At 45.2% G+C, this 11582-nt stretch overlaps 1 protein-coding gene across 1 annotated transcript; it reads left to right on the forward strand.

Moving 5' to 3' along the window:
- Positions 1-1559: 1559 nt before the first annotated feature.
- On the forward strand, positions 1560-11208 carry JPT2 (Jupiter microtubule associated homolog 2). The gene is made up of 5 exons (XM_051632468.1): positions 1560-1671; positions 6505-6653; positions 7134-7276; positions 9451-9496; positions 10239-11208. The coding sequence occupies exons 1-5, from the start codon at positions 1628-1630 to the stop codon at positions 10421-10423; spliced, it is 567 nt and encodes a 188-aa protein (XP_051488428.1). The 5' UTR covers positions 1560-1627; the 3' UTR covers positions 10424-11208.
- The last annotated feature ends 374 nt before the right edge of the window (positions 11209-11582 follow it).

An 11582-nucleotide genomic window follows, 5' to 3' on the forward strand; every position in this document is an offset into this window, starting at 1 on the left:
TGTGATTCTGTGAAGTGAGTAACATTTTGAAGAGCTCAACAAAAATCTTATTAGTAATATTCTTTGATGCATCCTTTCCATACAAAGAGTTAGGAGTCATCTCTACCACTTGTGTACTGAGAAAACAGGACTACATGACCAAGTCTGAGCTCTTTCTACGCAGCTTCTCACCTCCACTGTGCCATGACAGACTCATAGCTAAGAGACCATCATCTCTTTTCCACCTTATTTCAAAGCTGGTAGTGAATCATAGCACTTCCATCTCTCACAGATTCTCTAATTTTGCCCTCAGTGTCCAAAAAACTCTGTAAAACCAGAAGGAATGAGTTGGATTATTTGCAAAGCAAGAAATAAAGCAACATGTTGCAGTTAGATCACATTTTTTTTGCTGTGTTAGTTTTCTGGGGTTTGGGGGTTTTTTGAGTTTTGTTTTGTTTTTAGGGTTTTTTTTGAGGTTTTTTGTTTGGTTTGTTTTGTTTTTTGTTAAATCCTCCAAGACAAAAGCAGCAATATGGCTGCCTCTAAATTTGCTTCTTGGCATACAGAAAGCTGTCAAGCCATTAAATAAAACATTCGGTTGAAATGTTAGCTTGCAATGTTAGTATCAATCAGAAGTGTTTGGTTAAAAAGGCCATTCAAGCACTGGCTCATTGAGTGTAGCTGGACCAGCTCCTCCAAGCCCAGATTCTCCAGAACTCCAGGATGGCGTTCAGATGGCAGCTGCCCAACGCTCCTTTAGCTGCAGCCTGCAGAGCTGTGAGCTATTTATGGACTCCATTTCCTAAGAGAGCAGAAGAGGGACGTACAGCAGACGGGCTGTTCATGATCAGACCCCGCCCTGGGGCAGGTGACGCTCCGCACCTCCCGCCGCCGCGCTCGGTGGGGCTGCGGCTCAGCCCCCTCTGCCCGCTGGGTGACTCCCCGGACGTTCCCGGCAGACACTGTGCTCACCTTACCAGGCTATCAAGTCGGCTGTGAGGTTACTCCTCACGACAGTGCTCCTCCTGGTTTTGCTTTGCACTGACGTTTTGGGGTGAAACGTCCACATAAGGCCCCCAGGGTCCTTGCTCTGCACAGAGCAGAGCCGACCCCTACGGGGCTGCTGCAGCCCTTTCCCAAAGGGCTCCACTCCTCCGTGGACAAAACCCGTCCGTTTTCGCCCGAGAGTCGGGATGGGCTGGGCTTTTCCACCGGGAAGGCACCGGGCACCCCGCCCCGCTGCACCCCCCGCCCCGCTGCACCCCCGGGCCCGCCCGCCCCTGGGGCCGCGCCCCTCGGCAGCCGCTGCCCGCTAGGGGGCGGTCTCCTCCCCGGCCTGTAAGTCCCTCCCGCCGCTCGCCCCGCGGCTCCTCTTAGCCAATAGCGCAGCCCTTCCCTCTGACGGACGCGCGGCTTCGCCAATGGAAGCCGGCCAGGGTGAACAACGAGGCGGGCTCTTTTCAAGCTTCCCTCCCTCTGCGAGGCTCAGCGGGAGGCGGGATATCGGGGGGGTGGGCTGCGCGCAATAGGCTGTTCAGCGTGACGGGCAGCTGGGCCAACCAACGGAGGAGCAGGGCGGGCCGGCGCTCCCGGCAGCCGAGGCTGTGCGCCGCGCGGGGCTGCGGAGCCGAGCGCACTGTCCGGCACCATGTTCCAGGGTCCCGAGGCCGACTCGGCCAAGCCCAGCTCCAGGTGGCGCAACCGGGGCGGGCTGGCGGTGCGGGGCGAAGGGGGCACGGGCGGAACCGCGCGGCAGCGCAGAGCCCGCCGCCGGGCTTTGTTCGGGGCTCGGGAGAAGCGGGGGCTGCGGCTGCGGGCCGGGAGCGGGGCGGGCGGGAGGGGGTGTGCGCTGCCTGGGGCGCGGCGCTGCGAGAGGGAGGCAGAGGGGGCTCCGGCTGGGGCGAGTGGTCCCGCACTGCGGGACCTTTTCGGCCGCGGTGGGCGGGAACACCGCCCCATCGCTCCGGCAGCCGCCGGGGCCCGCGCGGAGCGGCGGCGCTCGCCGGCTGCTCCGTGCCCTTGCTGTGCCTCAGTTTACCTCTCCCGCGCCCCTTGCTGTGCCTCAGTTTACCTCTCCCGAGCCCCGGGGCTGAGGCCGCGGGATCGGGTGGTGCGGGCCCACGCGTGGGGCGGGCGGGGCCGGGCCCGTTCCCCGCGCTTTCCCGTGGGGCTGTGGCGCCGGGCTCGGCCCGCCGGGAGGGGCCTGGGCTCCTGCTTGGGTTTACCGAGCTGCAGAGGGGTCGGAGCCCTGAGGGAACTCCCGTCCGGGAAGGAAGGCCTGGCGCTGTGCAGGCACTCCTGCCCCCGTCCTTGTACCTCCTCCAGCGGGGAGGAGGGCCTCGTTAAGCTTTGTGAAGCTTTGAGAGGATCCAACACAAACGCCTGCATAATCAGATGTTAGTTAGCTTTTTGCCTTATGAAATGGAAATAGATTGTTGGACAAGGGCATAGAGCTTGGTAACTTGAAACTGGAGTGATTAATCTCTCTGCGAGTTAATTATGTGCTTGGAGGGGAAGCAAGGAAGTGTTTTGAAATTGTGTAAGGGTCCTTTAAATTTGCCTTTTATTCCAGTTCCTCTAAGCTATGGCCTGGTTTTAAAAGACTTTTGAGGGTGCTATGCCCTTACTATGAAGCTTCGATTCTCCTGGTAATTTTGAAACTATGTTTAACTCATAAATTGGGTTTCTGGGTAGAGCCTGAAAAGCAAACCATGATAACTTCTCACTTAAGAGCAAGCAAAGGTGATCTTGTTTCAGCTTGTTCTCTGGCACTGAGGCAGGGTGTTTTCATCCTGTGTGAGAACACACTAGAGCAGTAACACACCCCTACACCGACAGGCCCTGCGCTGCACACGCACTGCAGCATGTTACAGGATTGGATTTTATAGCATGGTCTCTGAGGTGGTGACTCTGGACATCTGGTCTGTGCCATCAAAAGCAAAAAGCACTTGGTTTCAGGACACTTTTTTTCCAGAACTTAATACATTCATTCCCTAAACAAAACTTGACTTGATGGTAAGCCTACTTCAAAATCCCTGCAGCAACCACCAACAGCTGTGGAAGTGGGGAAAAATAACTTCCTAGTGTGCAAATCTTTGCAAGGAAAGTATAAACAAATGTCTTGCATTTTAAATAACTTCATAATACAGGGATATTACTGCTAAATAAATTATGCTAGAAATATTTTAAATGAAAGCTTCCACTTAAGTAATCGCCCAATTAGATGATCCAGTTAATGTGTACAGTGATATAGTGAACAACTACTTGCTGAATCAAACAAACTGCCTAGCTTTTTTTTTTAATTAAACTTTAATAATGACCCTTTCTGGTGTTAAGGAAGTTTTGCTTTTCCAAAATAAACCAAGGAATTGCCTGTCCAAGAGCTGCTGTTGCTCTGAAAGCAAAGTGGGGCAGAATTCTTATGTTTAGGTGGTGTACACTGTAAAGATGCAGTGCTCAGATGTGTCCTTGGTTCATCTAGTGTGTGAGCAGTTTCACTGTGACTGTGTAGAGCTGAAAACATCAACTGTAGCCATCTTGGAAACATCATACACATGTTCCCCTCCTGTCCTTCAGTCGTATTGCACAATGTTGCAGAGCTTTCAAGATCAAGAGCATAGCTGACTTCACAAAGCTCACTGTTCATTTATAAGATGAGTGAGCTATTAAATGAGCCATGAATTGGGATTGATCCAGCTGCAGGAGCAGCCCCAGTGACATTCTGGTCTTTGCTTTAGAGCCTGGTGTTCCAAACCTTAACACCTGCTTTCTCGTTGGCTTTCTGCTAGTTACCTTTGTGATGGTCTCTTATGTATACTGGAACTCCCCTATTTTACCTGCTTTAGTAGAACTGTTTGAAAACTGGTAGGATCTCAATGTTCAAATATTATATAGCCAGTGTCCTGGCACCTCTTCCATAGGTCAGCTGAAAGGTTTAATAAGGAAGGGGCATTCAAATTCAAATGTGTTAGAATGTAGGAAAGAATATGAACTAATTAAAATTCTTCAAGCCTGCCAAAAGCAATTAGTAGAGGCTTTTAAACTTACAGGGGAGAATTCTTAATTTAGCTGTTCTAGCTGAATTGACACACTTCCACTGGAGGGAAGGGGGAGAAGGGACAAATATAGATTATGTAGAAAACAAGTTTTTATCATTACTGCTTAAAAAAATAAAACAACACTTGTGCTCCTCCCCTTCCCCAAAGAAAGAAAGAACTAACTTACCTGGTTACAAGACACAAAAATATCTCTTGATGTAAACTGACATAATACCAATATAAACTAAAATTACTACAAAGTATCAAGTAAAGTTACTATAAATGTGTGTTGAATTTCCTTATGCTCTATGGAAGCAGCTCACAGTGGCTTAGCAAGCTTAGCATGCTGTTTTCCATTAGTAGGGTTCATAGGCTGAATTTTATCTGGTGTGGGAGACCTGCACGTCTTGCTCTGATCTAGAACTGAGTGACACCTGAGTACAAAGAGGTCAGCTTCACAGCTAGAACATAGCTTTACGTTCTCCCCAGCATTTGGCAAAACCTTGTCCTCTTTGCTGTCAGAAGCTGGAAGACCTTGCTGCTGTACTTCACTACTAATTTCTGTGAATGGCTTAGTTATCTGACTTCACATTAGCTAGAATTTTATGGATTACAGTCTCTTAAAAATGTATGGAATATTTGGAAGGCTTCCAGTGATTAAAAGTTTCTGAAATTGAGGAGGCAAATCCCCTTTGTGTATGCTTTCTTCTGGGTGATGCTGGCAGAAAAGGTCACCTATTATGCTGATTTCAGAGTGCCTTGTAAGCATCCCAAGCGATGCCTCTGATTTAGGCTTCACAGCATTTTCTTAGTATGTGTTCTGAGCTGACAATAGAAGATTGATTTGTTTTGGGTTTCTTTTGATGCTTAATTAAGTTTATTAACTGAACAATCAAGACCTGTAATCTTAAAGTGCTGTTTCTCTGGATTTTTCTGCAATGAGAAGTAATTTCATTCTTATGACTGGTTGTTTTTCTTAAACCAAAAAATATCTGAATGTAATTTTTTGTTATTCCCTGCCATGCTTGTAGGCATGTGTTAAGAAAACTTCATAGTTAATGGAGTGAATCTAGAGTGTAAGAAGCTCTATCTGTATGAACTACATTTCTCTTCCTTTCAGTCTCTTAGGTAGTATACTTAGAGCTCAAGAAAAAAGACTCAATCTGATAAAAAAAATAGCTTTCTAGTCAGAAGTCACTTAAATTATAGAAGAGATACTAGCAGCCCTACTTTTTTAACAGGAGCCCCTTTGCAAACTCCCCTTGTTAGATTTTTTTTTCTTTTTTAAATTGTTCCCTTTCCTCTTCCAAGTTCAGACATTTAAACCACCTCATAATATTTGGACCACTGTGAATTATCAAAATATATAGACAAGAGACCATAGCCTTAAGCTGCTCCAGGGGAAGTTTTGGTTGGATATTAGGAAGTACTTCCTCATGGAGAGGGTGATTAGACATTGGAATGGATTTCCCAGGGAAGTGGTGGAGGCACCATCCCTGGAAGTGTTCAGGCACTTAGTGCCATGGTCTGGAGATGTGGTGGTGGTGGTGATAGGCTGGACTTGATGATCTTAAAGGTCTTTTCCAGCCTTGGTAATTCTAAGATTCTGTGATGTCTGTTTTAATAGCAGCTACAGATCTTCTAAAAACAACTTTAGATCTTCTAAGATGTGTGGAAAGCCTGTAGCGTAGTTGGATCTGTAGTCTGTTGGAAACTAAACCTTCTGCTCAGATATGATCTTACCTGTGCAGTTGCCCTGTCTACTGAAATTCTAGTCACTCCCTCAAGTTAAAGGGGTTCATTAAATCCACCACTGTACTAAGGGTTAAAATACTGAAACTGGCTGGTAAAGACAGGCTCTCTGAGGCTGGTTCTGACTATATAAACTACTCCCAGACTAGAAGGGGAACTTTTTTTCTCCTTCCTCCCAGAGAGTCTAGAACTGCTTTCTACATGCTGAGATCTGAAAAGCTGACAAAGCTCCTTCTCATATGAGAGCTGATGGTTAAACCTAGCAAATTGCTTAGTAGTTATGAAATATCTGCTTTTATTTAAAAGGTGATGGGCTTGAATTGTGTCAAAGATGTAAAGCTGGTATGTACAGTTTAGCAGAAAGTCTGATAATTTTTAAAAGACTAACGAGAGTCATATGTCTTCATCTCCAGTTGCTTCTGGAACACTACGGCTAGCACAGCCTCTTGTTCTGGTGGCACTGCTTAGACCATTCCAAGTGATCACAGCTGACATAATTATCAAGTTGAATGCCTAGGGAGCTGGCAATATTTGTGCTGAACTTGAGAATATTTTATTAGAACAGCTCTTAAAAAGTAGATACTTCATGGACGTAGCAGAACTACCTGAAGTAAGCTCAAATCAGAAGAGTTATTCATAACATACAAGGGAGGATGGGGAGGGGACATCAAAGATGTTCAAAGCAATACATTTCAAACAAGCATTTGTCTCTTGCTTCTCTCATTCATCAATGTAGGGTGTTGAAGCCCCCAGGAGGAGGTTCCAGTAATCTTTTTGGGAATACAGAAGAAGTTTCTTCTTCAAGCAGGCCACATCGGATGGCCTCCAATATCTTTGGAGCATCAGAAGAACCTCAAAACATTCCAAAAAGAACAAACCCTCCAGGTAAGAGGAGTCACCTCCTGCAGCACGACTGTGCTCTGAATTGCAGCACAGAATTGGTTTCATATTCCTAAAGTAGAAACAGGGATCTGTCTTTTTATGTTGCATTTTCACAAACTCAGTGGGCTTGAACAGTAAACCTATTCAGACTTCTGAATATACGAATATTTCGGTGATCTCCCTGCTCACAGATTTCTTAGCACATCACCGAAGTCTAATTCTGTGAGTTGAGGTCTAGGAAGTGATGAAAGGAAACTGCTTCTATTCTAGAGCTGTGTCATCAGTTAGCTGCAGTGAGTACAGCTGCATCTGAGATCCTCTAGTGACTCCTCTTGTAACAAAGGATTTCAACTGGGATCTTCAGGCAAACGGAAGTCTCTAGGCAGTAGGGTTGTAGAAGTCTTTGAAATCTTTAATCTTTTAAAAATAATATATATGGTGAAGCACGTAATCTAGAAAAGAATTCTAACTACTACCTTGCAGGAGGAAAAGAAAGTGGTATTTTTGAGGATTCTAATTCTGCTCAGCCTCGTCCACGGATGAATCCACCTGGGGGGAAGACAAGTGATATCTTTGGGTCTCCTGTATCTACCAGTGTTGTGCGAGCACACCCAAACAAGCCTAAGGTACCTGCACTTCTTTCACTGTCAAACCAAGAAGCTCACGAGTCGTCTTACACTCATCTCAGTGCCTTTATTATTTTTAAGATGACAGACTTGAATGATGCATGGGGTGACTTTAAATTAGACAGCTATCCTGAAGTCTCTTTTTGGAAGCTTCATATCTTTGGGTTATCAGATCTCAGCACGCTTTGTAGTTTGCAATAAAACTGTTAATTAGACTGCAGATTTATGTTAAAAAAAAAAAAAAAAGAAAAAAAGAAAAATGCTTCTGAAGCCTTTATTCTTCCTGGTGAGTGAGGTACAGCTGGATTCTTGGCACACAGCCAGGCAGCATTTAAACTACATAGGGGGAGGAGAATTCTCTTTATTCTGCCATTTGGCAGAGGAGATCTTGGCACAGACTCTGGAGAACTGGGAAACACCAGTGAGCTACAGTCATAAACCTTCATGTTGCATGTACCCTTCACCTCTCATGATGTACCTCATCATCATCAAATGGTTTGGGTTGGAAAAGACCTTAAAGATCTCCTAGTTCCAACCCCCCTGCGTGGGCAGGGACACCTCCCACCAGACCAGGTTGCTCCAAGCCCCATCCAACCTGCCCTTCAACACTTCCAGGCACTGGGCCACACTTCTCTGGGCAACCTGGGCCAGGATCTCACCACCCTTATAGTGAAGAATTTCTTCCTAATGTCTAACCTAATCTCTCCTCTTTCAGTTTGAAGCCATTCCTCCTTGTCCTATTGCTATAGGCCCTTGTCAAAAGTCCCTCCTCGGCTTTCTTGTAGGACCCTACATTCAGCATGAAAGCACTTCAGCAGGAGATTAAGCTTAAGTGATCAACAGTGAAAAAGCTAACCTCAAGATCCTGAACTCAAGAACCTGATTGTCAGGTCCAGCATGTACTTGATTTTGTGGTGTTAGACAGAACTGTGTCTTGCTGTATCAGCTGTTATTTTTTGATCTTAAAGCTGGGATGTGTAGGAGGGGCTTGTAGTTACAACCAAATCTGGTTTTCGAAAATAAGAGGATACATTGCCATTTACTTTGTTTCTGTATTTAATTTCCCCATATTTGGCTTTACATCTTGTTGCCTTCTTCTAAGTGGATAGTATTAAATGTTGACATTGTTTTTGACATGTCAGCTAGCATGGGAACTTAACATCCCAGCTCATGCTCTTTCTGCTGTAAAAGTAGTAACAGTGTCATTTTTCCTGGAACCTTAGGAAGAAAAGATGGACAATTTAACTTTTTTCTCCTTTTTTTTTTTTTTTTTTTTTTTTTTCCTCTTATATGTGTTCTTTTGCCTAAATTTTTATGCAGGCTCTGGAGTGTGTTTTGGGGGAACTGGGTCATAAGAAGGGAGGATTAAAAAAAGACTGGGAGCTAGGTTTTGTTAGGAGTAGTGCAGGTGGTGTAGGAAGGGGCATTGTTCTGTTCCTCTGTATGCCTTTATTGGGCAGGTCTCTGATTCTTCTTAGTTGCTGTGTAAAAAATGTAACGTGAATCCCTGTGACCTCCTGACTAAGTGGAGGGCAACATTTCAGGAATTTCTGTATCTTTAATTAGAGCATTGGAATTGTGGGAACTGGAGAGATAGAAAGGAGGTTAACGTACTTGCAAAAATTTCTGTAGGTTGAATTTCATGGGTGGGAAAACATGCAAGCTGTTCTGCAGCAGTGCTGTATATTTCCAGCAATCAGTCAGGGCTCTTGAGATCACGGTCTTGAAAGGTTTTGTTCATGACCTAAGTGTGTGAGTCACTGTGGATGCTCTGAAGACAGGAACTGTTCCATTGCAGTAGGGTGCTCGTGGCTGCTTGTGTTCTGGGTCCGAGTACTAACTTTTGGGTGATATTGAGGAGGGTAATTCCAGGCCTTTGGACTGAGTTTTTTATTATAGACAAGGATTTAAGCCCCTAATGAACTCATGTAGCATCTTTATCTGTGTTGCAGTGAATTGTCTGAAATGTGCACCTTGACATTACCTAGGAGTTACCTTCTACCACTGCTTTTGCGATGATGGAGCACTGAGGGGATGCAGGGCTGTGCACAGTGTCTTCAGCTCTTGGCTTTTCTGCATAAATGTAGATCAGAAACAAAGCTTTCTGAAGGATTTTGTGACAAAGTTACTGATTTGGAATAATACACTAAGATAGTTTTTTGGTTACTTTGCAGGATCATATTGACTTGAAAGAAGATGAAACACCAAAGAAGCTAGAAGGTCAGCAAAAGAAATTCTTTTCTCTGATCTCTTTGAGAAGATCATCTCTGAGGAACAGTTTCTTATGATTCCTCTTAAAAATATAAGTCTAAGGCTGGTGTTTAGGATCATGTAACTGGGAAGTTTTCCTTCTGCAAGTCAGAAATGTAATCAGTTAACTTCAGGGAAAGGGTTTTCTTCCTCTTCCTAAGGAGAACACCCCAGGCCTAAGTCTGATATGTGTGTATGTACTTCACTTGATACCACGCGTATGGATACGTGTGGAATCTGTGTATATAGAAAAGCATCCTATCGGATTGCTTCTTCCTCCCTTGCCGTCTCGTTCAAGTGTATCGTCTTGGCCTTCTGTGATTGTAAATAACAAACAGCTGAACCACAAAATGTATTATTTCTCAGCGGGTTAATATTGAAGAACAATGGGAACGCTGCTTTCAAGCGTAGTATGAATGGATTCCTTGGTACGTTGCATCTCTTAATTGCCTGAAACTGCCAACATAATTAAGAAGGTACAGTGCTTAGCCTGCCTAGCTTTTTTAGAAAGATTGCTGAAGGAAAAGAGAAATGACTGAAAGAAGTTAAATTCTTCCTCACCACTTGTTTCCTTCAGGAAAAATGAACAGATACAGAGAAATTTTAGTGTCCTATGGATGGGAGACATGGGGAATAATGCAGCCTGCAGAAGATGGGGCACTTGTGCACTACAGAGTAGTGAGTTGATCTAATCCCTTTTCTCTTTATTCAGCTACAGAAAATATCAAACCACAGCTGGAAGATGGAGGTGAGAAAAAAGATGTGGGCAAAGAGGAGCGAGGCAAGGAGCCAGACCCCAAGATAGACAATCACGAGCCCCGGCTGGGGCCAAGGCCACGCTCGCACAACAAGGTCCTCAACCCACCAGGGGGCAAATCCAGTATTGCCTTCTATTAGTGTCACCTGTCACTGATGGAGCCTGCACAGAAACTCTTGTTTAGAGTTGCGAGGTCAGTTTAGAGGCTATTGTTTGTGGATAGGTTCTTAGGCACATGGACAAGGGTGTGTAGGAAGGGTAACCTAATGATCTGGGGAGGGAGGGCTGGGGAGGGAAAAGGTGCTATGTGGAAGATGTGAGTATTGGACTGCCTGGGTGGGGGGCAGCAGGGGACATTAGTGTAACATTGTGAAAGATCAGTGCTACTTTGTGATGAGTTCATCCCACTGTTAGGTTCTTGGCTAGCTAGGGGCTTGGGGCACTGCTGTGAAGTCAGGCTTATCCATGCAGTCAACATGTGGAACATTATGGGTGGGAAGGGACATGGGGGTCACATCTGAGAGATTCTGAAGCATGGCAAGTAGGACCTGTGCTCCTCTAGGCACCAGGATGCAGCTTCACAGTGTGAGTGGACTTGCAGTCACTTGAATGTAAATAAGTTTCACTGGAAGCAGTAGAGCTACTGTGGTTTTGAGTTTCTTCAGTCTCTCTTTCCCCTGTCTTGCTTTGCAGCACATGATTGCTGATACAGGGACAAAACATGCTGAAAGTTTTTTTTTTTATATTCACAAACCATTGTATGTTAATGAATGTCATGGTCTTCCCCAGTGTTTGGGCCCTTCTGATGCCTTCAGTAATTTGCTGGTTACTACAACTAGCTCCTGACAAGTGATACTGTCAGTCCAACACTTTCACATAGGTGCTTCTAGACTTTAAATAAAAGCATCCTGGTTGAGTGCTTGCACATTTTCTTTATAAAGATGTGGCTGCAAACAATAGCTTTTATGAACAGGAGCAACCTAAAGTGTACAGTTACCATGGAGAATATACTGAGGTGTGCAGCAAGCTTTCACCCAGCCTCTGTGGAAATGCCTTAACTTCTGCAAAGGTTTTTACTTGGTACCCTTGGGAAACCAGGACTGTTCTATTGTCTTCACCACAGTGCAATTTTTTGTTTGTTTGTCTGTGCTGACTCTGAGTGAAATCTCTTGTCTTTGGTCAGCCTTACATTTGCCTTTGGCTGCCTCAGATTTTTGTTGGTAAGGTTGGGAGAACTATGTGGATTCTCCTTCAAGCACAGCTGAGGTTGTTTTGAGGCATACTGTAGATTATCCTGGT

This window comes from Apus apus, chromosome 14, assembly GCF_020740795.1.
Source record: "Apus apus isolate bApuApu2 chromosome 14, bApuApu2.pri.cur, whole genome shotgun sequence".
Classification (NCBI taxonomy): Eukaryota; Metazoa; Chordata; class Aves; order Apodiformes; family Apodidae; genus Apus; species Apus apus.

Excerpts from the sequence above, each read along its gene's own strand:
- JPT2 (XM_051632468.1), top strand. The coding sequence starts at position 1,628 with ATGTTCCAGGGTCCCGAGGCCGACTCGGCCAAGCCCAGCTCCAG. Across the intron at positions 7,277-9,450 it reads CACACCCAAACAAGCCTAAG|GATCATATTGACTTGAAAGA; the intron begins GTACCTGCACTT and ends GTTACTTTGCAG. Across the intron at positions 9,497-10,238 it reads AACACCAAAGAAGCTAGAAG|CTACAGAAAATATCAAACCA; the intron begins GTCAGCAAAAGA and ends CTCTTTATTCAG.